General features: G+C 46.6%; 1 protein-coding gene across 2 annotated transcripts; it reads left to right on the forward strand.

Moving 5' to 3' along the window:
* The first annotated feature begins 44 nt into the window (after positions 1 to 44).
* On the forward strand, positions 45 to 27,931 carry SCAMP2 (secretory carrier membrane protein 2). Of its 2 annotated transcripts, XM_081925766.1 has the most exons (10): positions 45 to 234; positions 12,655 to 12,735; positions 13,922 to 14,011; positions 14,558 to 14,674; positions 17,226 to 17,343; positions 18,389 to 18,517; positions 19,112 to 19,271; positions 20,138 to 20,239; positions 24,278 to 24,395; positions 25,619 to 27,931. In XM_081925766.1, exons 1-10 carry the CDS (start codon positions 178 to 180, stop codon positions 25,763 to 25,765), a joined length of 1,119 nt encoding a protein of 372 aa, XP_081781892.1. In that variant the 5' UTR covers positions 45 to 177; the 3' UTR covers positions 25,766 to 27,931. The 2 variants fall into 2 exon arrangements, with proteins under 2 accessions (XP_081781892.1, XP_081781891.1); XM_081925765.1 differs by lacking the exon at positions 14,558 to 14,674 and having other exon boundaries at positions 50 to 234.
* The last annotated feature ends 3 nt before the right edge of the window (positions 27,932 to 27,934 follow it).

A 27,934-nucleotide genomic window follows, 5' to 3' on the forward strand; every position in this document is an offset into this window, starting at 1 on the left:
AGGAGTGCGCCTGCGTCTTGCGGGTCGTTCCGCGCAGGCGCGCAAGGGGAGAGGCGGAGGAGGAGGAGACCCCTGGTCCCGGAAGTGTGCCGTTTCCAGGGAGCGGACCGGGTTGAGAACCGGTGCGGCGGAGCTGAGTCTCGGAGAGCGGCGGCGGCGGCGGCAGCAGCAGCAGCCATGTCGGCCTTCGACACCAACCCCTTCGCCGACCCCGTCGACGTCAACCCCTTCCAGGTGAGCGGGGGGGTGTGTGTGTGTGTGAAGGGAACACCTGTGGCCGCGGAAGGCGGGGGGGGGCACAGGCCACGCCCCTCGGCTCTGGCCCCCTCGAATGCAAAAGAGCCCCGGGGTGGAGGGGTCTCCGTGGGAGCAGGAGGGCGGCAAACCCCAGAGGTGGCAGGGCCTGAAGCGAGCCGGGCTTAAGTAAGCTCGCTCCGTGTAGTCTCCTAGCCACGTTGGGGGATCTTGGCCCTCGAACCGAGAAGCCCTGTTTCTCAGTCACCCCTTATGCCAGGCTTCCTCAACCTCGGCCCGCCAGGTGTTTTTTTGGCCTACAACTCCCATGATCCCTAGCTAGCAGGACCAGTGGTCAAGGATGATGGGAATTGTAGTCTCAAAACATCTGGAGGGCCGAGTTTGAGGAAGCCAGGGTTAGGGGTTAGGATGGGTCAGATGGGCAACAACTGGGAAGATCTAGGAGTTTTGGGATTTGAGCTCCTTGCAGGAAGACTGGAATAAAAATGCAATGAATGAGGGAATAATAAAAGAGGTCACGCGTCTCTTCGTTGCCCAGTGAACATAACAAGCCCTCCAGAAGCAGGTGTTATATCAGAATGAACTGCAGGAATGGGAAAGGGAAGTTATGGATTTAAGCCCCAGGTAAATTACAGGGGGTATTTCCAGTCTGGCCTCAGACAAGATTTGGGGCTTCTTCAGTTATGAATGGATGTGGCCTGTAACCTTAATTCTAACAGAAAACCAAAGCCTGTGCTTTTAAGATTACCCATCTCATAGACTGTTGTTTCTTAACACACGGGATCATCTGAGGATGGGATGGGGGCATGTCCATCCTTCAACACAAATTTTGTCTTGGCAAACAGGTTTTTCCTTTGAGAACCAAGTGGCAGGGAGGCAGAACTGTATCTTCATTGTTGAGGAAAAGGAGTGTTTGCTTACTGACACTTTTGGGGAGCTGTAATTTTTGTACACTCTGGAGTTTGTAGCAATTTTCTTAATTCTTTGACTTGTACCAGGCAGAGCTTGCTGTTGCTCCATTTCTCCTTGTTGCTCCTTCTCATGACAGAATCATGAGCAATGCTCTGTAGTGGTGTTGCAGTTTCCTTTCCTGAGCTGCTCTGTCAAGAACACACACCAGGTTTTTGATACTACACTGCATTATCTCTTGAAAGGGGCAGAGTTGCATGTGTGCATACTGTTAACAGTTCTACTGATAAGTACACTTTTTATACTTTAGATTATAAGCCTGTAGGTAGGAATTTCTAGGTTTGAATTCATGCCCAGTGCCCAGCATCCTTTAGGCACTTTAACAATTATTATATGACAACTTAACCATTCATCATGTACAGTGCATAGTGTGCTTTAGGCACTTAAGCAAATAATAAATGACAACTTACCAACATGTCTATTGCAAATGCCAGCTGCTTTTGTCAAGCAGGGGTGAAGGACCTGTTGCCCTCACTAAATTGTTGGACTCCCATCTGCCTCAGCCAGTATGGCCAGTGATCAGTATCAATGAAAGTTGTCCGGCAACATCTGGAGACTGCTAGATTGGCTACCTGTTGCAGAGCTGTCTGGCTGCCAGGCATCCAGCTTCATTGATCTGAACACCTCTTTGTGTGATGGGGTGAAATTGAGTGCTAATTCTACTGTTGCTGTGGAAAATTGTAATCCTTTTGGCTTGTTTATAACAGCTTGACTCTTCTTCAGTTTCTCCAGTATTGCTTTTCCTGTTAGCACATCACTGTCATATTGCTACTTTGCTTTGACTCTGCCCTCCTACATCGGATGCTTCTCAGGTGTACATGAGATGGGTGGATTGAGAACATTACTGCCCACTATGAAAGCTCATAATGTAGTTCTGATTCTTTTAGGACACTGAATTTGCAGTCCTAAACATATTTGCTCTAGGTAGTCAGCCCTATGAATGCAGTGGGACTGACTTCTGATTGAACACACATAGGACCGCACAGAGAAGCTGGACTGCTCTCCTCTCTGTATCTGGTCAATTCAATCTGATGTGCCTGGGTTTAAAGGAGCATACTTAATGGCTTAAGTTGGTTCTTCAGAGTTAAGCCGCAGAACTTTCCTTTGATTACCCAGTTCCTTTTTTGAATCCATCTTTATCAACATTTATGACTTTAAGCATGTCTTAAGAATCATTAATTAAAATGCATACACATGCAGAACAGATTATATCTTTTACAACCTTTCGGGTGTTTACTTGGAAATAAGGCCAACTAAATTCAGTGGTAATTTCAAGGAATTGTGCATTGGATTGCACTCTTTCTCTAGCACGGGTGGTGAACCTGTAAACCTCCAGAGCTTAGATTCCCAGCCTGCATAGCCAATGGGAGTTGTAGTCCAGCAATAGAGTGCAGTAGGTTCCCTGCTCCTACTTCAATATAGCCAGCTTGTGTAACTGGGAGATCTTGCGAGAGCCTGTGGTGAGGAAAAGGCCCTATACCTGACACACTTTAAGCTCAGCCCTACAGTGTGGTGAGGCAGCACATAGTAAATGCAGGTGGCATGACTTTCCTTTTTGGAAGGCCTGACCTTACATGTGAAATTAGCCTTGTGATATGGCGTGTATACACACGTTCACACAAGTTGTTTGTATGAGTTGTAGTGAGAACCCCTGGAACTAAGGGGGTGTGGGTGTGCTTCTGACAAAGAGCTTCCTGTGTGGAGTAGCCCCTGTGTGGTTGTGTCTTCAAGAAGTTTGCGCACTGCTGAAGGCATGTATTAATCTGGCCTAATAAGATTTAAAATTTAAGATAAATTTATTGTCATTGTCCGTATATACACAGTATACACAACAACGAAAATCAAACACCCAAAGACCGGGTTCACATACACATTTGCACGCATCTCCAACACTCTCATCCTATTCAGACATAATCTATAAAACATAACATAATCCAGAATATAACATAACCTATTAAAGGCATAACATAACCTAAAACCTATCTCATTCCTTCCTACTCCCTGCTTGCTATTTCTTGCAACTGGCCCTGAGATCATTATTTAGTGCAATCAGAGCTCTTGGATAGAAACTATTCAGAAGGCGTGTGGTTCGTGTTTTCATTGTCCTATATCTTCTGCCCGAAGGCAACAGTTCAAAGAAGTTGTGAGCAGGATGGGTGGGATCTCTCAGGATATTGTGTGACTTCTTGAAGCTGCGAGACGTGAAGATCTCATCCAGGGTTGGTAGTTGGAGCCCAATAACATTCTGGGCAATTTTAATTATTCTCTGTAAAGCTTTTTTATCCATTTCAGAGCTGCTCCCATACCACGATAATATACTATAGGTTAAGACACTCTCGATGGTACTGTGATAATAGGACAGAAGTAGGTGCTGAGATAGATTCAGTCCCCTGAGCATTCTCAGGAAATACAACCTCCCCTGCACCTTCCTCACAACCATATTAATATTTGCAGTCTATGAGAGGTCCTCAGAGATATAAATGCCCAGGTATTTAAAACTACCAACCCTCTCCACCTCCTCGCCATTTATGTGCAATGGTAAAAATACACTTTTCTTTCTCCTAAAGTCAATTATGAGTTCTTTGGGTTTTTTTTGTGTTAAGCATAAGATTATTTTCTTTACACCATTGAATTAACCCCTGTACTTCTTTCCTATAAGCAGTCTCATCGTTCTCACTAATGAGCCCCACCACTGTTGTATCATCCGCAAATTTGATGATTGTGTTGGACTTATACAGTGGGGTGCAATCAAATGTGTACAGGGAATAGAGAAAGGGACTTAGCACACATCCCTGAGGGGCTCCTGTGCTTAATACTAGAGTAGAAGAATAGTAAGGTCCCATTCTCACTGTCTGCGGCCTCCAAGTTAGCAAGTCAGACATGCTTGCCAGGAAAGGGCTTTTTCTTTGCCGGCAAGGATCCTCAGTTGTTGAAGCCCCCAAGTGGGAAGGGCTGGGCCGCTGGGATGAAGCAGTTGTTGCAATTGTGTCAGGTGGCACTGGTGCAAAACAACCTTGTATTGAATAAGCTGGTTTTATAGCCAGTGTGGCAAATCTGTGGTTCTCCAGGTGTTCTGGACTCCCAACTCCCACCAGCCACAGCCAGCATGGCCAAACGGTCAGGGATGATGGGAGTTGCAATCTAGCATGCTTGGACATCAGCAGGTCCCCCATTCCTGCTCAAGTGATGCATTCTCCCCCGGCACTACAGTGTTTTTTCTTTTTCCTTGTCAAACCGTTGGGTTCAGAGGTAAATATACAAAACTCATGGGCAGTGTCCTCTCTTTTCAGCTTTCAGGGGAATGAATCTCCCTAGGAGCTTTTCTGTTCCCAGAGTGTCACTCATATTTTACTAAACAACATTGGCAGTGCTGGCCATCTCTGAAACATGCCTTTGTTTATCAAGGGAGTTGGCAGATGGCTCCCGATCCAGTGTTTTAATCTTGGAGACCTGGGTGTGGGTATGCAGAGCAGTGTGCAGATCAAGCTATTCAGGAAGCTGCAGTTCTGAACTCCCATGTGGGAACCAAGCTTGCTTTGTGGCAATCAGCTGTTGAAGCCTTCAGGTTTAAAGGGCCCGCAAACTGCAGCAAAGCTAACAATAGCATAGAGACCTTTCCTGTTGTTCTAGTTACTAAAAGGTGTTTTTCAGCATTCTTTTCCTTGGACTGTGTATGATATTGAGCCTTTTATACTTAAGTTGTGTGTGTGCTTTCTAAGGCTGTAATTTTTAATTGATTAAAAATTTAGTAAAAAAGGCAATTGATCAACATATTTTCAATTTCAAACAGTATTTAGTACTGTACTTTTGTTTAAAGTAAAAACCACATATAGGAGGCAATGTTTTGGAAGAGGCACTTCCCATTTCAGTCCCTCTTCCTCCCTCTTCCATGATGGTACCTGCATTCACCACAGAAAACAAAGACTGTATGTGTTTTTCCTCTTCAAAATGTTTTAGTCATATGGACACTTGCACAGATTTTTATCCAATTAAATTGCATAGATACTGAGCTAGCACTGATCTAATCAAACATGTTTATTTGCCTTTCTCTCCTTCGATCAATACTCCCCCCCAAGTCCCCCCCTTTTTCTTCTGGAGTTGTATCTGTTTTCATTATAAATAGTTGCCATTTTAAAAAGAGAAAAAAATGAATGTTCATCATCACCATGTGACAACCCTGGGGTCTTCTTTTCTTTTTTTTTATTTACACATAAATCTGAGAACAAATGAAAATTATGCAAAAAAGAATATGGTGGGGCAAGGGGATAAAATGATAAAAATAAAAGAGTTGGGATGGTTTTTCCATAGTACCACCTATGATCTGAGCAGTCTGGAGGTGGTGAGTGATGCCCTGGTTTAACTGTGTGTCTCTGTGAAGGTGGACCAGGTGTCCTGGTCTGGGTGCTGGTGTTTTACATAGCACTACTTTGTGTGTGAAAACAGCTGATAGGCTTTTCTACCCAGGAGTCGTCCATGGTACTGCGCTTCCTTTTGATTCTGCTTTTTGAGAACAAGTCATTCTGCCATGGGGGCAACTCACAGGAAGCATTCAAGGGACAGCATCTGCCTTCCCATAGTGGCGCTTAGGAGATTTTCCCAACCCTAAATTGCCAGAAAGGGGTCACCGCTAGAAAGCTTCCTTTTGCTCTGTTTCTTGGTACAGTGATACCTCAGAATGTGAATGGAATCCGTTCCGGAGCCCTGTTCGCATCCTGAACATAACATAAGATGCGACAGCACGTCTGTGTGTGCTGCATTTCGCCGTGCATGCGCGTGACGTCATTTTGACCGCCTGCGCATGCATGAGCAGCGAAACCCGGAAGTAATGCACTCCATTACTTCCGGGTCGCCGCGGAGCGCAATCCAAACGCGCTCAACCTGAAGCGTATTTATCCCGAGGTATGACTGTATTTCATTGGATCAGCTCTTCTTCCCTTCCTGTAATTGCTATCAATGAAGAATAAATCTGAACTCAAATGAAACCCATGTTTTCATATTATCTTGGAATTAGATCCTTTTAAAAGTCTAGCAGTGAGTCTTGCACAGGCTTCCTCAACCTCAGCCCTCCAGATGTTTTTACAACTCCCATGATTCCTAGCTAGCAGGACCAGTGGTCAAGGATGATGGGAATTGTAGTCTCAAAACATCTGGAGGGCTGAGGTTGAGGAAGCCTGGTCTTGCATAATGAAATTGGAAGCTTCTGTAGTAACCCACTTATTGCTTTTAACAGAAGCATTGTTACTTCACTTTCCTGAAGGTGGTTATGTTAGCCTCTTGCAGGGAAGACGGCAAAAGGTCTAGTGATGCCTTAAAGACTAACAATAGTCTACAATGTTCCAGGGACATTGATTTCCCTTTGCTTCTGCTTTGATGCCGTTGTTTTCCCCCCCTCCAAAAAGCAAATCATTTGTCATTTAGCTTAGAGAAACATAATCAAAAGATTTTTTTAAACAAAAACTTGTTTTTGAATACTCTGTAGTAGCTAATTGACTGAATTGGCCTTAAATTGAGCTGTTTACTCTCCATCTTTTTTTTACTCCCGTAGATTATCCATCTGGAGTCAACTTTTTGAGTCCTGAGGAATTAATCTCCACTATCTAGCCAACCTGCCTCTGTCTCCTATTCTTGCATGTTGGCAACTAAGAGACTCCCATCACATTAAGCTAAAACCTGCTATGGCTTATGAGCTGTGATTTGGGGCTTCCCTACCTTGATTGTGATAGACCATGTGCAAATCATTTTTGTGAGCAGAAGGCACTGTAGTCTTTTCCTGATTTTGTTTCTGCAACCGGGGGGGGGGGGGATACAGGTGTACGGTTTGCTTAAGGGTGAGATAGATCAGTGTCTGTGCATGTCTACCTTCTTAAATCTGCCTTCTCACATCTCTTGTACTCCTTGCAAATTCTAAAGAATAATTCATATCTAGCATGAAAACTTCTACGATCCCTGCTCCTGATTTCCAGATATATCTCTGCTCTTGTCTATAATCTTTAGACTGGCATAACTTTGCAGAGAGATCTTGTGACTTTTAAATGGATACTTCCTTGTATTTTGCTTCACTTTTAAGAGCTAAAAGTCTAGATCAAGACAAGCAGTGTGCTCACAACAGCTTCACAAGAACACAGTTATCCAGAGGGAAGATATCACTAGAAGTAGGAAGAATTGGGGTGGGGAGATTTCTAAATGCAAGCAGGAGGCCGTATTTTAGTGGTTATGTGCATTATATATGGAAGATCCAGGTTAAATTCACTTGGTGTCGGTGGGCAAGTCCTCAGTCTGAGGCCTTCGGTGGCCCCTGCAAGTCAGGTTGGAGAAGACTTAGTTGGGGGAACCAGTGGCCTGAGTCTGAAAAAAGCAGCTTCTTATGTTCCAGCAAGGCAAGATTTGGAAAGCTAAACTGCTGGTGACACCAGTGACACTGCAACTTGCTTCCAGAAGTTTTGCAATAGGAAATACAACCATCCATTTTGCATCACAGCGAGAGCTTTGAACGTCTGTCGTCGTCTTCTTTCCATCAAGCTCTGCAGCCAAAGTCTCCCCTCTGCATGGTGTTGTGCTCTGGCATCGGTGCAGCTTGATCACTCAGAAACATAGCTGTCAAGTGTCCCTTATTTGAAGGGACAGTCCCTTATTCCAGCGCCATGTTCCGCTACTGTCCCTTATTGATGGATGTCCCTTAAATTTCAAAGGAAGCAGCTCCCCTCCCTCCCTCCCTCCCTCCCTCCCGGCCAGCCAGGGAGGAGGGAGGCTCCAACTGTGTTGCTTGGCTGTGTTGCTCACCCAATAAGAAGTCTAAGAACGACTGGGGGGTGGAGCTTGCATGCCTTGTGTGTGGCTAGTTAATGCAAGCTGAGGGGTTTTTTGAATGCTGGACGCCATTTTGTTGCATGTGCTGCTGCAAACTTTGCAGTGCAAAGCCAGGCTAGGGAGCCATCTTAAGTTGAGGCTGCATAGGCCTTGTGGTGCATGTGATTCAGATTCTATTCAGTTGACCCTCTGGTTAAAAAGTTGGTTGGACAGTGTTCTCGAAGCTATCCAGCATGAGTTTGACCAGACTGCAGGAGGACAGGAAGGCTGGAGTGCCTGGAACAGGTGAGGCTGCAGGTCCCTTATTTTCAAGGCTGCTGGTCCCTTATTTTCAAATCTGTAAGTTGACAGCTATGCTCAGAAATATTTGTAACGGTTTCAGCCTGCCTTGCTGCTCTCTCAGCTCCCATCAGTTCAATGCTCTGGTCAGCGCTTGAAATTAACCAGTTGTCAGTCTTTTTTGGGGGGGGGGACTCAGGAATGCCACCTAGCAACCAAGTTGAGATTTCCAGTCAAGTGGTTTGCAAATGATATCTCAGCAGGAGAGCCGAGGGCAGCTTCTGTTCCCTTTCAGGAAGGCTTTTGATGTGCTGAGAAGAGGAAACCTTTCCATTGTTGTACAGTTGTCATAAGTAAGCAAACTGGGAAGTAGCTCTTTCACACACTTGCAGGAGGGGAGATCTGGTTGATTTTATCCCCCCCCCCCCAGTCTTTTGCTAAGACATGCTGTGGTTAGCAAACAAGCAGTAAGGGTAAAGGGACCCCTGACCATTAGGTCCAGTCGTGACTGACTCTGGGGTTGCGGCGCTCATCTCGCTTTATTGGCCGAGGGAGCTGGCGTACAGCTTCCGGGTCATGTGCCCAGCATGACTAAGCCACTTCTGACGAACCACAGCAGCACACGGAAACGCCATTTACCTTCCCGCCGGAGGGGTACCTATTTATCTACTTGTACTTTGATGTGCTTTTGAACTGCTAGGTGGGCAGGAGAAGGGATCGAGCAACGGGAGCTCACCCCGGGGGATTTGAACCGCTGACCTTCTGATCGGCAAGTCCTAGGCTCTGTGGTTTAACCCACAGCGCCACCCACGTCCCTTGCAAACAAGCAAGCAAGCTGCAAATACTTAATGGATTGCTTCTCTCTTTTGGAGGCAGAGGAAGCAGGAGGGCTGGCTGATTATTAAGGGATCTCTCTTGGTGATCTATCTTCTCAAAAGTGAAATGGTTCTAGCAGTAAAGCAGTGCTTCCTTTCTTTGCCTTGCCTTCCATTTCTTCTCCTAATAATATTTTTGCTGCCTGGCTTGAAAGAATAAAGGTTTACCCCCTTTAATTGGATTCTGCTGCATTTGCCCCCCCCCCCCCAGGAATGCAGGTTGAGCATGTGGGTGGAGAGAGCACGCTGCAAATTATGACAAAAAGGAGTACAGTGGTGCCTCGCAAGACGAAATTAATCCGTTCCGTGAGGCTCTTCGTATAGCGGTTTTTTCGTCTTGCAAAGCAAGTCCATTGACAGCTTAGCGGATTAGCGCTATTAGCGGTTTAGCGGCTTTGAGCGGCTTATCAGCTTAGCAGATCAGTTGATAAGCGGCTTAGCTGCTTAGAAAAAGGGGGGGAGGGAAAAAACCCCGCAGGAACTCGCAAGACATTTTCGTCTTGTGAAGCAACCCCATAGGGAAATTCGTTTTGCGAAGCGCCTCCAAAACGGAAAACCCTTTCGTCTAGCGGGTTTTCCGTCTTGCGAGGCCTTCGTCTTGCGGGGCACCACTGTATTATTTTTTTTTGGCGGGGTGTCTGTTCCTGTGTACTTGGCCACTCTGAAGTTTGCTTTTGTGCATCTGATGGCGTATTTGGTATGGAGGGAGGAGTGTTAGAATAAATATTCTTATATCTTGAAATATATAAGAAAACCATTCTGATCTAGTTCTTGCTTCCAGTCCTGCATATTTGTGACTGCCAGTGAGATTTACTGGATGTGTGTTGTCTGCTTTTTGAACCTGTCTGCAGAACAAGACAGAGCATCTTTCTAGCTCTTCCTGGAGTTGAGTTAGCAAGGTTGGCTGATGACACCAAGTTGTTCAGCGTAGTTTTCAACTACAAGAGGATGTGAGGCACTTCCAAAAGGATCTCTCCGAACTGGGTGAATGAGCATTAAAATGATAAATCTGATTCAGTGTGAGCAAGTTTTAAGTGATGCATGCTGGGGCAAAATATCCTAGCATTGCATATATGCTATTGAGGTCTGAGGTGGCAGGACTGAACAAGAACCAAGATCTTAGGGTCATAGTGGATAACTCAGTTAAGATGTTGACCCAGGTTGTAGCAGTGGTAAAAAGAGGTTAACTATATTTTAGGGATCATTAGGAAAAGGATTGAAAGTAGAGCTGGAAATATAATGGCCTTATACAAATCTTATTCCAAGTGCAGCTGCCCTTGGAATGCTGTGTGCAATTCTGCTCACCACGTCTCTTAAAGGATATTATCATGCTGGAAATATTGTTTTTAGAAATGGTGGAGTATCATCACCTAACTGTAAAGGAAGTGCTTTCCTTTACATAGATTAAAAACATTAGAACTTTGAAAATAATCACGTTATGTGGGCCTGATGGACAACTCCACTCATCACTGAAGCTGTGACTTTGCAAACAGAAAGAAAAAGGCTCCCTCCAGTGAGAGCCAGTGTGGTCTAGTGGTTAGAGTGTCAGTAGGACTAGGACCTGGGAGACCAGGGTTCGAATCCCCACTCAGCCATGAAGTTCACTAGGTGTTACTGTCCTATACATGCCTAAATGTAAGTCCTGCTGTGCTCTCTGTATTACCTGTTTTGCTATAGCTGGTTACAAGCCTCCAAATGCCACAAATCGCAATAAGAGCCAAATAAATTCTCTATGAAAAAGTAAATGGAAAGTGCTGCTGCATGGGGGGGGGGGAGAGAGAATAGCAACTAGCCACTTGGTTTTTGTGCCCTTAACCCAGGTTCCATTTTTCTGATGTGATGGCTACCCCCTTAAGTAAGTGCAAAAACCTTATGGGGTTCCTTAGTTTTTCCCTCTTGAGTCTGCACCTATTAGCGTGCAAGGCAAAGGAATGTGCAACCCAGCCCTGTAGATGTTTACTTAGGAGTAACGGGAGCCTCCTTATACCATTGGTCCATCTAGCTCTGCACTGCCTGCACTGACTGGCAGCATCTTGTCAGTGTTTCAGGCAAGGGACATTCCCAGTCCTACCTGGAGATATGGGGGGGTTGAACCTGGCATATTCTGCTTGCAAAACAGATCCTCTGCTATGTGTAGGTCCCTCTGGCCAACAGGAGCATCCTCCATGGTACACTTGTATCAGACCACAGCCTTCGTCACAGGTTGGCTTGCACCTGTTTCTTCTTCCTGGAGTGATTCATGAGGTTGTGCAACAACATGCTTATGAAAGGAGTGTCAGGGCTCAGGCTGTTTGCCTGCAGTTATTCATTAAACGAGAGCTTGCAGCGTGCAGATGAAAGCTGGGGTGAGACTAGATTTTTGCCCAGCACCACAGGACTCCTCTCTCTAGACTGATTTGCAGCACACACTCTCCTCTCCCGTTGTTGCTTACAGTCTGATTCTCACTGCTTGGTCATGTGTGAGCAGTTTAATCTGATTCAATATTTGTTTGGAGGCAAGGCCAGCCACTTCTATTTCTGCATGTTTGGATTTATATGACTGTTTCTAAAATACGCTCTACAGCTGTAAACAAAGCAGTTAGGAGTGAACTTTCTCCTGGGCACTCGAGCTTCATCTGGGCATTTGTGTGGAACTTTGTCACTCAGTCTGCCCAGCCCACAAGGTGGAAAAAAACTGTTGAGATCCCATGGCAAAAGGGGTCCTGCACCACTAAATGGAAAGGGGCACCACTGTCCTATCTTAGTTCTCTTTAGGCAAAAACTCTGCTCCAGGAATCCTGTATTTCTTCCCCCTCCAGATCCCTTCATCGGCTTTCCATTCTCTCCTGTATCCAGCATAAACCACTTTCAGAGTGAGTCAGAGGGTTTCTGCTACTTATCATTTGACCCTTGTTTCTTGTTCTGTTCCTATTTGTGACCTCTGCCCCTCCAATACAGTCACCCTCAGTTGATCATCTCCTGCTTCCTGAAACAATGCTTTACAGCTACAACCCCATGTCAGTTTCCTCCTCGAAACCTTGGTTTACCCTTAAACTTCATTCTCTGCCCAGTTAAGTTTTAAATTAGTGTAACGACAGTCAGCCACATTCTCCTCTCTCTATTCCTTACTATCTCTATTCTGGACAGAAAGCTCTTTGGGAGCAGTGGCCTGTCTGTTGGTTGTATAACTCTTGTAAAATCCTGTGCATTTTAAATAAATAATAAGGAAGTATGGCCAAGAGGGCGTGTGGATTTGGTGTTTTTCTTTCACATTAGGAGTCAGTGAAGCCATTGTAGCTGGCTGAGGAGGAGGGCAAATCCCACTGTGTTTGGTTTGGGAGTGAACAAGGAGAAAGGAAGTTCACAGGCAATTTTTCCAAATAAAGTGCAGCATGCATGCATGCCCTGCCTACTGGCATGAACACCCAGCTGCACACACTTATCAGGAGTTGCTATGTGTTGAATAGCATTTCCCCCTCTTCTCTTCCAGGATCCTTCAGTCACACAACTGGCACACGCTAACCAGGGTGGCCTGGATGAATTCAACCCCTTCTCTGAGAGCTCCCGGCTGGTAAGTGCAGCATGGGGTCAGGCCCTGTGCCAGCTAGCAAGGCTGCCTTCATGGAGGGGTCTGTTTGGAACTGCCAAGGATCAGCATGCTTCACTTTCTGGGCCTACAAAGCACCTCTCCCTTTCACAACTCCCTTCTTTCAGTGCCTCTTGGCACAGGGAGAGGCTCAGTTCAGCATTTGTTTTATTATTTTACATTCACCACGTGCTATCACAGAAATGCAGAAAATACAATGTATATTAATCATATATATTTGGAATTTTGTATGAATTGGTTTCTAATAGTAAGTTAACCAATGTTTGTTGTCATCACAGCAGTCTTGGGGGACAGTTCACAAAGATTTCATACAAGTAGCACAAAACGGAGATAATGTTAAGGTGTAAGTTGCAGGCTTGAGTCATAATCCCTGGCTTCTGTTTGCCAGTAAGTCAATCTTGCTAATAAAAGTTCCCCTAAATTGACAATAGCTTGGAAAAAGATTTGTTTCTAACTGATTCTCTTTGAAAAGGTAACACATAGCATCCCTGGATTCTCCTGGGCCACGGAAACATAGATGGGCATCATATGGAATTCAGACAAATCTCCTTTCCAAAACAGCTGCTGGCATCAGATTAAACCCAGCTTTCATTCAACAGCAGTGCACCTGGTAGCCCCTCCAGGCTGCCACATGCAGGTGACTGAATGGGCTGGCAGAGGGGAGGTGGATTGCCCCGTCCCTGCTCCATGGCCTGCATGGAAACTAAGCAGGTTGGCAGAAGAGGGACAGAACACACTTCCCCTCCTTCAGCAGTACATTTGACAGAAGGCAGTTCTTTAGCCTGTGTTTCATGGCTGGCAGCAGAGCCAAGAGCTTCCCAGGCAGCATGACTAGCAGGCTAGTAAAACAACAACAACAACAATATGTTCATGGTAGTAGCTTTTGTGGTCTTAGTAAAAAGGTTGGACTGAATTTTGGAGTAAGTGCCTTTCTGGGGTACATTTGCACTATACAAGCAGTATCATACTACCTTAAATGATCATGGCATCCCTCAAGTCATCCTGGGGTGCTGAGATTTGTTAGGGGACCCCCCACATTCCCTGGGAAGAGGGGTGGGCTGTCTGCCCGGTGCTTCCACAACAGTAAAGCCAGAAGCCCTTCCAGCTCATCCCTCACAGCCTTCTGATGTTTTCCTTTCTCTTGACTCAGACGAATGTGGCTCAGACAGTTCCAGCTGTTCAGCCCACTGGGCCTTCGCAACCTGCTGTGCTGCAGCCTTCGGTGGAACCCACCCCACAGGTAAAGACCTCCCACTACACCTGGGTGGTGCCCTGAGGGCTGATTGATCACTAGGAATGTATCGCTTAAGCTCTCCTCTTATTGGGATGCACCCATCTCCCTCTTGGCAAGGACTGGGGCGGAGTGTGCTTTACAAACATGTTCCCTGTGACCCAAGATCCAAATTCAAGACTTCCAAATTCCTATCAGCCTGTGACACCCCCTTGACTAGAATGGCCCAGACTTTAAAGCTCCCCTGCTGCCCCATGCTTTTCTGCTAGTGGCACACTGATCAGGGTTCATGGGAGCTGTAGTCCAGAGAAGCACTAGGAGAGCCACAGGGTCACTAGCCCTGGCGCTTGTGTCTCTTTGTGTGTGTCTTTGTGTCTTTGTTTGTGCATGTGTGAGAGAGCGCACACATGGCGGCTCTCCTTCTGCCCCCATCCCACCTGTCCTTCCATTTTTGTGTGTCTCATAATCTAACCTGTTAAGAGCCTTAGTGCCTTAGTGAGTGATCAGGCCAGACCCACCCAGTGAGTTTAGACCCAGCCTAGTTGTGTGTTGCAGCTGCTGCTTAGACAGGCCAGCAAGTACCTGACTCCTAAGTTCATCTCGGCAAGCTCAGAAGGCTCAGAGAGGCAGAGGTTGCTTGGAGAAGACGGCAGCTCTCAGGGTAAACATCAGGTAAAAAGGGAGGGCAGGGAAACCCACAGGAAGGTGAGATGTCTCCCCAATATATTGATCCTTTTCTGATCACAGAGTCCACATCCACACATTTAAAGCACTTTAAAAGTCGTGGGTTTTCCCTAAAGAATCCTGGGAACTAGTATTCTTTGGGTGAAGCCGTGTGCTTTATATATGCATAGTGAGTGTGGCCAAAATCATACAGAGTTGGAAGAGACCTCAGGTGCCATCTAATCCATCCCTGTGTGGAAGAAGGGAATGGTGTTTAATGTTGCTTGGAATGGTCTTTAAAATGTAGGAGGTTCCTTGCATGGAGAAGACGGAGAAATGCTATTGGGTTGCAGAGACAAGCTGGAACTGCTCAGCACCTACTTGCCTCTGACTTCACCCACAAGGAAAGCAGTGCCCAACCTGGTGATAACAAAATAAAGGATGCAAGGAGGGAGCTGCAGCCCAATATAGAAAAAGAGGTAGTAAGGGAACATCCAGTTACTTTAAACGAACTCACATCTCTAGGGCTTGGTGAGCTGCATCAAAGGGTACTAAAGGAGCTTGCAGATGTAATCTCAGAGCCTCTGTGTAGAATCTTTGGGAACTCTTGGAGAACAGGTGAGGTCCCTGCAGTCTGGAGTCGGGCAAATGTCCCCATCTTCAAAGGGGGGGGGGGAGAAACCCCAGGTAAGGACTGACTGGTGAGCTTTATGTTACCAGGAAAGGTCCTAAAACAGATAATTAAACAGTTAGTCTGTGAGCACTTAGAAAGGTTTACTGTGGTTACTAAGACATGGGTTTCTCAAAAACATGTTGTGTCAGACAGATCTCATTTCTTTTTTTGATAGAGTTACAAGCTTAATGGATCAGGGGAATGCTATGAATGTACTTTATCTTGATTTCAGAAAGGCTTTTGACAAAGTGCCCTAGATTTCCTTGTGGAGTAGCTGGCAAAACGTGGCCTGAACAAGCTAACAGGTGGCTTTGTAGCTGGTTCACTAATGTTTCCTCATCATCCTTGAAACAAGGGACAAGTGGGGTGCTGCAGGGTTCTGTCCTGGGCCGGTTGTTACTCAACATCTTTATAAATGACTTGGGTGAAGGAATTGAGGGGATGCTCATCCATTTCGCAGATGACACCAAACTTGAGGGAGTAGCTAATGCTGCAGAAGACAGAATTGTGATTCAAGATGACACCTGGGACACCTGGTTTGCCAGTAGTATGTGTGAAAAGGATCTAGGGGTCTTAGTGGACCACAAGCTGAAGATGAGTCAACAGGGTGATGCAGCAGGGAAAAAAGCTGATGCTGTTCTAGGCTAGTGTCCAGATCAAGAGAAGTAATAATTGTGCTCTATTTTGCCTTAGTTAGCCCATGCCTAGAATACTGTGTCCAATTCTGGGCAGCACAATTAAAGAAGGATATTGACAAGCTAGAACATGTGCAGAGAAGGGCAACGAAGATGATCAAGGGTTTGGAAGCCAAGCCTTATGAGGAATGGTTGAAGGAGCTAGGTATGTTTAGCCTAGGAAAGAGGAAACTGAGAGAAGATACGATAGCCATCTTCAGATATCTAAAGGGCATTCACATGGAGGATAGAGCAAACTTGCTTTCTCCTGCTGTTCAACACTGGAACAGACTCCCATGAGAGGGTGTGAACTCTCATTCCTTGGAGGTTTTAAAGCAGAAGTTGAAGGGCCATCTGTCACGTATGTTTTAGTTATGATTCCTTCGTCACGGGATTAGCCTAGATGACCCTTGGGGTCCCTTCCAACTCTACAATTCTGTGAGTAAGCAGAAAAACATAATTAAGGGAGATATTTTGCAGGGCATGGGGAATGGCATGTTTTCCAACAAAGGGTAAAATGTTGATGAAAGCTCCCATTTATGCAGCTCTAATATGTTTTGTAGCATCCATAAGCTGATGGTTCTTAGAAGGAACCTGGCTGCAGTGTCATCAAAAAACATGACATCCATCCTTGAATAAAACTCCGTGTACTCAGTGAACTTTTCTCTTTAAGAGGAAAAAACAGTTTCTAGACTTCATTGGTTTCTAGGAAAATTCAGAAAACCTATGATTAGAAAATTAGAAACTAGGAAGGGTTTAATTCTGCTACTTCAGACCACTCTGCAGAGTGAAAGTGCAGGATCTGCATAACCAGCCACTGTGCATGGCTTTGGGGGGCTGGCTTTTTTTGGTCATGTAGTGAGACCTCCCAAGCATTGCTTACATTTCGTACGAAGCTCCCTCTCGATGTCAATATATATATATATATGCTTTCGTAGATTTTCACGGGTACAGGAATGCAGGTTTTGGTGTCCTCGGGTGTCTTCCCGTGTAAAAGTTGGGGTGTCTAGGCGTCGCCTAGACACCCCAACTTTTACACGGGAAGACACCCGAGGACACCAAAACCTGCATATATATATATATATATATGTTTATATGTTTATATATAAACAATATATGTTTTCTTTTTAGAGACTCTCACTGTCTTTGCTTTGAACCTTGTGTTCTTCATTTCAACCGATGATTGTTACTATTCTTGTTTCCTTCCACTCAGGCTGTGGCCTCAGCAGCTCAGGCTGGGCTCCTTCAGCAGCAGGAGGAGCTGGAGAGGAAAGCAGCAGAGTTGGACAGGAAGGAGCGTGAGCTGCAGAACAGTGCAGCAGGATTCAATCGTGAGTCTCCATTTAACATTTTCTTAAATCTTTTCTGTGCCTCCCTTCTGCTGTTGCTTCACCTGGAGTCAGAATTCTTCCAAGCAGTACAGATGTGCAAACCCAGCAGGCTGCCAAGCAGCAGAGGCAGCTGCCTTATTCCAGGTCATAAGAACATAAGCAGAGCCGGTTGGATCAGGTCTTTTCATGTCCATGTCTTGTCATGTTTTGTAACCCACAGAGCTCATTGAAACAAGTCAAACATGTTAGAGTAACTGGACACCAGAAGGGGTTGATTTCCTTCATGAGTGTAAATTACTCTGTGGCTGAGCTAATCGTAGGTGCAATGTCAGCCAAGCCAGTTGCTATGGCAATGGTCCAATGCCCTGACTATATCTGTGATTAATGCATGTAGGCTCCGTGGTGCGTGTCTGTTAGTCTGCAGTTTGTCTGTCTGTCTGGTAGTCAGTTAACCAGTTGGTGTTAATTGCCCAATCTTGAATTGCTGAACTTATTTAGAGCAACGGAGATACTTGGTATTTGTAGGTATCTGTATATATCCGTATTTGTAAAAGCCTCAAAGCTAATATATAGTACCTATGTCCAGAACTATTTTACCAAGCCTTATCTTCTGCAATAGTAAAATATCAGAACCTTTCTCTGCTTCCATGTGGTGACTGGTACTGGGAGCAACTTATACAGTGTGGGTATCTCACCTGAGATTTCCATCAAACACCTGAAATTCCTTTTTTTAAGAAATATTCCAAATAAGAAATAATCAATACAAAATTAAGTTCAGTGTGTTTAGTGTTTGCTTTTCTTCTTTTCTTGGCAGCAGAATTAGCTCCCTGTATATATAACTGTGTTATTACAGGCGGCGACCATTTTGTGTGGGGGTTCCATTCCTTAGCAGAGCGCACATAAGCCCATTGCACTCCCTCTTCCATGTCCGAAAGGACCCGTGCATCAGCAGCTGTGCATCATTTGCTGTAAAATGGTTACCTACAAAATTTGAACCATCCACTTTCCCCATATCACTGTACAAAACCCCCTTCTGCCCTTGCAGCGAAACAGAACAACTGGCCTCCACTTCCCAAAAGCTGCCCGGTCAAACCATGTTTCTACCAAGACTTCTCTGCAGATATCCCAGCCGACTACCAGCGGACTTGCAAGATGCTATATTACCTGTGGATGTGTGAGTAAAACCGGCGATGGCAGCTGGGAAGCTCTGCTCAGGAGAGTGGGCGATTGTCACAGCACAGCCTTTTGACTCTGGAAGTGCTACAGTAATTAGAATGGGTCCCAGTGCCCAGAATGGCACGTCCTTCTAAGCTAGACATGATGTGGTTCATGTCTTTAGTCATCTGTGGCTGTTGTGCTTTGTTTTTAAACCTGAAACAGTAACACAGTTTCCCAGTGCGGATGTAATGCAGAAACCTTGGTTATCTTCCTGGCTTATCACAGCATGCAGAAGAGTGGAAGGGGTTTCTGAAGGACAGAGCATGCCAAGAAGCAGTGGTGGGGATGGGAAACTGCATGTATGCAAAGCCAAGATTGGGTTGTCTGAACCAGACTCCAGGCTGTTGGAATGAGCAGTGCCAAGGAAGTGAATCAGTCTTGTTTGGCACAATGAGTGCCAAACTGGGAGGTTGGTGCAGTTGGTTTTGGTACAGGGTGAGCGCGCGCACACATACACGATGTCCTGGATCTGCGTTCATAGACACCTCACTCTTTACAAAGGTCGCTTACTCACTGATCAACTTTCCTGTTTTTGTTTTATCCTGGACAGTCCACTCAGTTACGCTGCTGCTGAACCTGCTGGCCTGCCTGGCGTGGTTCACAGACAGAAGCGAAAGAGGGGTAGACTTCGGCCTTTCCATCCTGTGGTTTGTCATATTCACCCCCTGCGCTTTCCTCTGTTGGTATCGGCCAGCCTACAAGGCTTTCAGGCAAGTACCACATCCCAGAATGGGAAATTGATCTTCAGTGTACATGGTTGATCATAATTTTCCTTGGGAGAACTTTGCATGTTTGTAATTTTATTGATGAAAATACTTCTGTACTGCAGTATCAGGGCGATGCGTTCTGGAAGCTTAGCATCCGCTTCTGAATGTGTGTGTCAGACATGTTTCAAAGCAAGTTGTCTTGAAAACTTTGGAATTATAAAACTTGTTGAACATTATATACACTAAAGGTTGAGGAGAAATTTTAGCGGTCACATGCTTACCTGAGTTGTCTCTCACTCTTTGGCCAAGGATTTCAGAGTATGGTAGTCCCTCAGCAGCAGCAACCTTGTGAGGTTGGTTAGGGTAAGGCATCTTTCCACAACCTGATTCCCTCCGTATGTTTTGGCCTAGAGCCAGAACTAGAACAGAGCCAATCTGGAAATGCCCTGGATGTGGGTGTCTACCCCTTGCCTTAGTGGCACAGCTGGCTAGAGGCTTCTTCACTAGCACAGATAAATGGCAAGTTGCCCCCTTCCATCAATAAGCTTTGCGACACCATAAATCTATAGGGCTAGCCATAGTCTTGATGAGTAAACTGGTAGGTTGGGTGGGGCATGTAGAAAGGGAGTGATGTTTGGCATGCATAAGAAGGGTTGGCCTCTTGCCCCAGTGCCTGGCTCTAGGTTCACTGTTCTGGGACACTCACTCTCACTGCTAGCAGAAACAATATCCTTCAGTGACAGAATCCCTGTGGATCTGGAGGTTTGCAACAGCTTGGCTCAGCACCCTAGCTAAGAAACATCCCATAGTTCCTCTTGTGCACCTCTGATGATATTTGGCTTGACATCGCCTGTTCTTTCTCTTTGCAGGTCTGACAGTTCCTTCAGTTTCTTTGTCTTCTTCTTCGTATTTTTTTGCCAGATTGCCATCTACATCATCCAGACCGTTGGCATTCCTAACTGGGGCGTCAGGTAGGTCTGAATTGCTGCCACCCTGGATGAGAGGCAGTCCTGGGCAGCAAAGGGCCTCTTTGGATCCGGGCACACAGTTGCCTGCGTGGCCTCTGTAGCTGTGCTCTTCTAAAGCTTCTCTCTTCTATTCTGCGGCTTCCACAGATCCCAGCTGAAGCGCCTCTAACTCCAATGCTTCCTGCTCTTAAGTCCTTCGCCTGAAAGGCACGTATCTCCTCTAACCTTTCCTAATGCATCCTCGTCTTGCCGTCATTTCCCTTGCATGCTCTCCCATGCCTGCCTGCCTTCGGCAGTCCCTCTTCCCTGGTTCCTTGCCTGGCAGAGACCTCTCTCCCCACCCTTCACCGCCTTGCCTGCTCTCACTTGTTCAGCCCAGCACCACATTGGTGAGATGCAACAGCAGTATCTACCTCCTGCACAATCAAAATGAACTCTGCTGGTGGGGAAGGAGAGAGAAAAGATGGGCATGTAGGCTCTGCAGGAGAGGAGAGGAACACACGTGCCGTTCCAGATAGAGCAGTAGACTTGTAATCTGGGGAATCGGGTTCGCATCTCTGCTCCTCCACATGCAGCTGCTGGGTGACCTTGGGCTAGTCACACTTCTCTGAAGTCTCTCAGCCCCACTCACCTCACAGAGTGTTTGTTGTTGGGGAGGAAGGGAAAGGAGACTGTTAGCTGCTTTGAGACTCCTTCGGGTAGTGATAAAGTGGGATATCAAATCCAAACTATTCCACTTCTTGCTGAAGAGCAGCTCCCATCAGCCCCAGCCGCATGGCCTGGGAGGTGGGGGAACTACACCAGGAGGGCCACAGATTCCCTACTTGCCAGTCTATGGGGTGTCTTTTTGGGCTCAAAGAAGGGACCCCATGCAAAGGGAGGAAACTGTGTCTATATATCGGCATGGCTCCGCCATTGCCATCTGCTATTCCCAGATGTTGCTGGACTACAACACGCCACTCACCCCAGACTACCGGCCATGCTGGCTGGGGCTTATGGGAGTTGTAGTTTAGCAAGATCTGAAGAGCCACTGATGGAAAATAGGCCATTGTGAAGTGACAAGAGACTTGCAAAGGTGGTAAGTGAAATACAGGCAGCAGCTATTTTGCACAGAGGTTCCCTGCCTGGCCTCCACACACTTTGGTGGAGCATGCATAAACCTGCCCTACTCTGCCCCTGTTCTGCCCTCTTCTGGGTCCAAACGGACCTGTGCGTCGGCAGTTGCGCATCAACTGAATGTGTGCAAAATGGTCCCCGCCTCTTCTTAAGAGAGATGTTGTGACTTCAGCTCTTGTTGCTTAGAGCCCACTTCACCAAATGCTCAGGTATGTACAACTCTGAAGATAAGTGAGGTGGGATCCCTTTCATTTCATGGTCTTCTGTTTCCTTTATTTACTACTTTCTCTCCCACATGTGTGGGTGTGTTTGAATGGGAGAGAGTGATCTCAGCTGAATGCAACATTCCATGCATCTGATGACATGAGCTCTTTTCCACATGAGCTTCTGCCACAATAAATTGCACTTCATTAAGAGGCCACAGGACTCCCATGTTGTTTCTGTTGCAACAGAATGACCCAGCTTCCCCTCTGAAAGTTGTCTTAAAATATATATATTATATATATATATAAATTGACGTATCTGTGAATAATCTTCAATATCGTATGTGGCAGTTTTAGCTTCAGGGACCCTTTCAGGTCAGACTTGGTGTTTATTTTTCTATGTAGCCAGGAGAAAGTCCTCTGGGCTTTGCCATATTCCAGCCATCCCTGACTATCACATTTAGTCATGCTCAAAACTAACTTCTTTCTTTCTTTCTTTCTTTCTTTCTTTCTTTCTTTCTTTCTTTCTTTCTTTCTTTCTTTCTTTCTTTCTTTTTGCTTGACTTTAGAGAGTTGGTTGCTTTTATGATTTTAACCAAATCCGATCCTGAATAGCAAATAATTTTCCCTGTTGGTCTATTCTCATGATTTCCTCAGAGGGGCAAAGAGAAGATGGCTAATGAAACAAGAGAAGGTCTTCATCTCCTTCAGTTGTAGCCCAAATTATGGAATTTGGATTAACTACTAAATGTTTGCAGTTGCTTGTAGGCTGTATCAGCTGGCTTGGGTTTCCAAAAAGCAGTGACAGGGTATTTGTATAAATAAAATATAATTTTGGCATTACATTTTAGTCTACAGTCTTATAGGGACATTTCTTTGCAGATGCATTCACACTTTCCTGGAAGGAAGTTGGATACTGTCAGGGGTTCAGAAGGAGAGACACAGGAGGGGGAGCAAATGGAGAGTGAGGAGGAGGAGTATGAAGGGGGAGCAGGCAGTGACAGCGGCCAGAGTCACTCCACAAGCCTCTCTAGCGAATCGGAGGACTCACAGAAGGGAGCGCCAATGGCCAGAGCGAGGGGGGTTCCAGGGGGGAAGCCCCAGGAGGGAGGGGCCAGCGGGGAGTCCCTGAGCAGCAGTTGGAAATCAGGACCAACTTCCCCACCAGAGCGCAGTGGGGAGGGGGAATCCCAGGAGTCGGGACCAGTGCTCTCACCACCAGCGGGAGGAGAGGAGTCAGGTTTGGCAGCGCCCACATCAGGAAGCGGGGAAACGGTCAGAAGGAAGGTTACCGGCTGGGCGCGCGCGCCAAGTTCAAATGTACAGGCGAGCGGCACAGCAGGGAGTCCTGACAGGGAGCCAGGTCCTAAAGCCCGCCGGAAGGAAGGGCGAGACTCAGGGGGGTCAGCGTCAGAAGAGTCCAGGAAGGAGGAAACCCCAGGGGGCAGAAGGACCCAGCGAAGAAAGGAACAGCGCAGGAGGTGGAGCCGGGCTAGGATCTTAAACTGGTGTGGGGTCAGCAGTGAGTCAGAGGGGACTTAGCCGGTCTAGCGTCAAGACGTGGTTCTGCGCGCCCAGAACTTGGAAATGGAGACTAAACTTCAATAAAGACTTTTGTATATAACATCCACTGGGCGTTGGTCCTCTGTGAGCTGGGACTTAGCGGCAGCCCTGACAGACACAATAGGATTCTTACTTCTGGGTAAACATACATCAGTGCACATCCATGTAAAGTGGTGATTTCACATCTGTACAGGAGAGTATTTGTACTTTTTTTTTTAAAGTCCTTAATAGACAGTGTGTATTCTAGCAAAGCTTGGTTAGTCTTGAACTCTTTATGATGTTGGCATTGGGCACAATGGAAAGGCAAAATCTATGTGAATGTTTGTAGATAGCTGCTGCCTCAAAGAAGCTTGGATTCAGGGGACGGCCATAGCTCAGTGGTAAGCGCATTGGGTTTGCATGGAAAAGGTCCTGGGTTCAGTGCTCCAGTCGGCAGTGCTGAGCCAGATGAGCCCCACAGCCTGATTTTGTATAAAGCAGCTGCCTATGATATTTTCCCTTCTCTTTGTCTTTGATCATTGCAGACAATGATAGACATCCAGGACTTTCCAAAATTCAAGGTTCAGAGAAGCTAAAGCAAAACACATTGATGTGCAGAATATGAGCTCCCGCACAGAATTTCCTTTCCTTAGAAAATAAATTTGGCTTATTTAAGACACGGTTTCGCGATTAAAATCAGTTCAATATATTTCTCATATCTGGGTAATGTACTTTTAAAGGACTGAACTGCAAACAAAGTATTTGTGGCTAAGGGTGAAAAAGAATAAAATTTATTAACTAAAGTGTTCAGCTGAGTTTATAAAAGCATAATGATCGTGGATATGGAATTTGTGGGGCAGTAGAAAGTTTCCAGCTGGGTCCCATCCGGAACTGTCCAGCCATAATAGAAACTCCCTACTCAAGATGCAGTATATTCAAACATATGAGTTGCTCTGGGCAGTGGCTGGAAAGGACCATTCTGCCCCTGCCTGCTTCTAGGTTTCCCATCAACATGGTCAGTCACCCAGGTAAGCAGAATGCTGGACAAGGTGGGCCTTTGGTCTGATTCAGAAGGGCTCTTTTCCAATTTACGCCCGTAGAGTCTGTCCCCCTAACCACCGCCCACAGTCTTCTTGCTCCTTTCCTTGCTCACCCGGGTTTTTATCTCACTCTGTTCCAGCGGCTGGATTGCAGCTCTCTCGGAGACTGGGCATAACTTGGCAGTGGCAATCATCATGCTGGTGGTGGCTGTGTTCTTCACCGTCTGTTCCGTTCTCTCTCTCTTCCTCTTGAAGCAGGTGAGTTGGGGACCAGATGGAAATGCTGCTCGCTGAGTCCAGGGCTGCAGCCCTTGCCATGCTGCTTTACAGAAGGGAACCAGGAGCAGGAGTTTTGCCCTCGCTCATGCATCCTGTCTCTCCTCCGTGTCTTCAGTGTCTATTGAACAACTAAGCCTTCCCTGACCTGGTGTTCTGCAGATGTTGTTAGATTCCAAACCTCATCAGCCCTAGCCAGCATAACCAGTGGTTGGGGTGGGAACTGTAGGGCTGTCAGTTCACCCCCTTCAGTGTAACCAGGAGGAGTGCTGCCTGAAACCCTGTGGCGAGGAAAATGTGCCACACTCAACACTGATATTGCTGGACCACAGTTGCCACATCCCTGACCATTGGCCATGCTGGCTGGGGCTGGTGGGATTTGGAGGACCACAGGTTCCCTGTACCTGCCCAAACAAATTCCAGTTGCTCTGCCAAGGCATCTATTTAATTCAGGCTTGCAGACCCGCAGCCTAGAATACCTTGTGTTGTGTGACACCCTGCAAGAGAGTCAGTTCGAAACATTCTGGGAACGCATCTGACACAGAAGAGCTGCTGTGAGGTGCGATTTGGGTGTTGGATCAGGAAACCCAGATTTAAATCCCTGCTCATTCACAAAGCTGACTAGAGGACCATGGGCCTCATCAGCCTACCCCCTGGGTGGTTCTAAGTATAAAGGGCTGGGGGTGACTCTGTATGCTGTGAGCTATTTTGAGGAAAGGGGGGAATACCCCCCCCCAAGTTTAGTGTAAGCTGTCTTGGGAGAGTCCCACCTCAAATTGGGGGTGGCATATTCAAATGTTTTCCCAAGGAAAACAGTGGCCTGCGTAAGGAAACCATCCTGAGAAGTAGATCATTTTCTCACCTGGTCACCTCACTGAAATGCTAGTTTCTTACATGTGTTGTGCTGCTTTGCTTTTTGATTTGATTCAGACATGAACCTTCTCCTGCCTTTTGTGTGTGTGTGTATACACACAGTATAAGTGTGTGTGAGTGTGTGTGTATACACACACACTCACACTCTCACACACTTATACTGCCCCTTTGGTGTTCCAAATAGGTAACAAGATATCCATGGACTGTGGCTCTCGCTGCTCCTGGCCTTTGATCTCTGGGTGGCAGGTGGGAGGTGTGGCAAGTAGTGCTGCACACCAGCTGCAGAAGCAGGGAAGTGGCCCTGCTGACGCCTTGTCTCTTCTGCTCCTCAGGTCCACTCTCAGTATCGCCGGACGGGCGCCAGCTTCCAGAGGGCCCAAGAGGAGTTCTCGCAAGGCATCCTCACCAACCGGACCGTCCAGAATGCTGCTGCCGGGGCCGCCTCAACTGCTGCCCAGAGCGCTTTTCGGGGGAACTGAAGTCCCCCAGACAGGGCCAGCGTCCTGCTCTCTTCCACACTTGCTCTCACCACTCCCTGGTCTTCCACAGTTCAGGAGGCTCTCTCCATGGGTACCAGTCTTGGCACCAAGATACTTGCTGGAAGAGGCGTATCTTGAGCTTTGTCCTGCCTGCATCTGTGTCTCTTCGGTGGGAAGGGCCAGGGCGGTGTATGGTGTTCTCTTCCCCACCCCCAATCTCATAAATCAAATATATTTCCCCATTTAGACCTGGGCGTGTACATTTCCTTCACTCCTTCCTTCTATTGCAGGGGTTTGGGGGAAGCCAGATTTGCACTTTTTAATTTCTCTTCCATAAGGAATGGACTTTTTCCTTCCTAACATCAGCCCTTGGGGTGCTATCAGAAGTCACTTCTTGCTTTTGGGTTTTAATTAGTTGCTGATCTTTCACCGCCATGGTAAGGGATGTTCGGGGCAAGTTTTGGTGGACGCGTCTACTCTGTGATCCAAGGGAGTGCAAGTGGAGAAACGACCTGCCTTCTTGGTTAATTCTGCCCTGCTGCCCCGTTAAATGTAACTTGACTGGTAGAGCATAAAATCCCTTCAGCCCCACCCTCAGCAAAAGGTGGCTTCCTGTGGATTCTTGTGGGCGCATCCTTCACCCGAGCCTTAATTTTTTGGGTGTTGGGGACTCTTGACCAACTCCATGGCCACCCTGGAGGTTCCTTGCTTGCAACACTGGTTTTTGGATCCAGGGATGGAGTCTGAGTCACCAAATCAGCTTTGAGCGGAAGGGGCAATCATCTCTCAGCAGTTTTTTCACTATTTGTTGTGATCCTGTCCTGATCTCAGTTGATATCCCAACTTCTGCCCCAAGGTGTTCTCCTCTTCTCCAGCCAGCCGCTCTCTCAGCACTGCAGGGAATGAGGAACTGCAGGAGGCAAACAAGAGTTGTCAGGAGAAAGGCCAAGATTAGCTGAAGAGCCTGTTTGCCTAAGGGGGGACGTAACATAACCATTGCCTGGCAGGATGTGTGACATGGCTCCTAGTTGTGATCCATGCAAAGAGCCTTCATTGGCAGTGATTTTGGTATAGCAAATGAATGGCTATTTTCACCATACTTCCATGTTTTTCTACCCCAAGTGAATAACCCCATTATCCTGAGACGCTTCTCTCTCTCTCTCTCTCCCGCCCTCCCTCCCTCTCTCTCCCTCCCTCTCTCTCTCTCTCTCTCTCTCTCTCTCTCTCACACACACACACTAAGGGAATCCCTAGTTTTTGTTTGCTTGTCTCCTTGAGCACAAGCTGTGAAGAATATTCATTCCCTTAAGCTTCACTTGAGTGAATTGGAACTGCAGGTTATGCCTTGGAGTCTGTTTGAATGGGTGGTGCAGACTGTGAACCTCGTAACTCCCATGGACTGAAAGGGGCAGGATTGCGAGGGGGGAGGCAGCAATTTGACCAGGGGCAGAGAAAGGAGCAGGTGTGAGACCCAGGAACTGAACTTGGGCTTCAGAAATGCCTTGAGGTACGCTGGGTGTGTAACTGGAAGCACCATTTTAGCCTGTGTGAACAAAGGGGTGTAGAAGCAAGAACCAGCCACGCCTACCAGACCTAAACTGCATGCTTGCTTGCTTTGACTCTTGTCTCCAAGAGGTGTGCTTTGTCTTGGGGAAATGTAGATGACCAGGAATAGTGCTCTTAAGTCACTAAAAGATCTGTCACTCACGGCTATTTCTCTTAACACTTTGGCTTAGCTGATCTGAAATGCATATGGGGCTCCATGAGCTGAGCTGCCTGCAGGCTGCTTTCAGTGGAAGCACAAGGGAATGTTCAGAGGAGTAAGACACTGGAAGTCTTCCTGACAGTTTTTCTTTGCTTTTGCTTGTTTTCATGATCTCAGTGTCTTTTCTGAAATAGTTCCTTTGATTGTTTCCAAACCTATCTCCTGGAGGGTTAACGTAGCCCATCACATCCCAGAAAAGTATCTGCTGATGTCTGTCTTTTCCTCTTTCCCTCCCCACCTCCCCCTTTTGAGTAAAAGTAATGATGGCAGAAATGAGATTTTTAAAATGTCTTCCCTTCCTGGGTGTATTTTCCAGCTCTCTGATCTTTTTCATGTAAAAATGTATATGTCGAAACTTTTTGTGCTCAGATACAAAAATAAAAACGTCAAGACTGTTAGTACAT

The sequence above is a fragment of the Podarcis melisellensis genome (assembly GCF_964234715.1).
Source record: "Podarcis melisellensis genome assembly, chromosome: 9".
Taxonomy (NCBI): Eukaryota; Metazoa; Chordata; class Lepidosauria; order Squamata; family Lacertidae; genus Podarcis; species Podarcis melisellensis.

Bases quoted from the DNA above. Each gene is read 5' to 3' on its own strand.
- SCAMP2 (XM_081925766.1), top strand. From the start codon at position 178: ATGTCGGCCTTCGACACCAACCCCTTCGCCGACCCCGTCGACGTCAAC. The intron at 17,344-18,388 runs GTGAGTCTCCAT...CTGCCCTTGCAG, and splicing joins CAGTGCAGCAGGATTCAATC to CGAAACAGAACAACTGGCCT. The intron at 18,518-19,111 runs GTGAGTAAAACC...TATCCTGGACAG, and splicing joins GCTATATTACCTGTGGATGT to TCCACTCAGTTACGCTGCTG.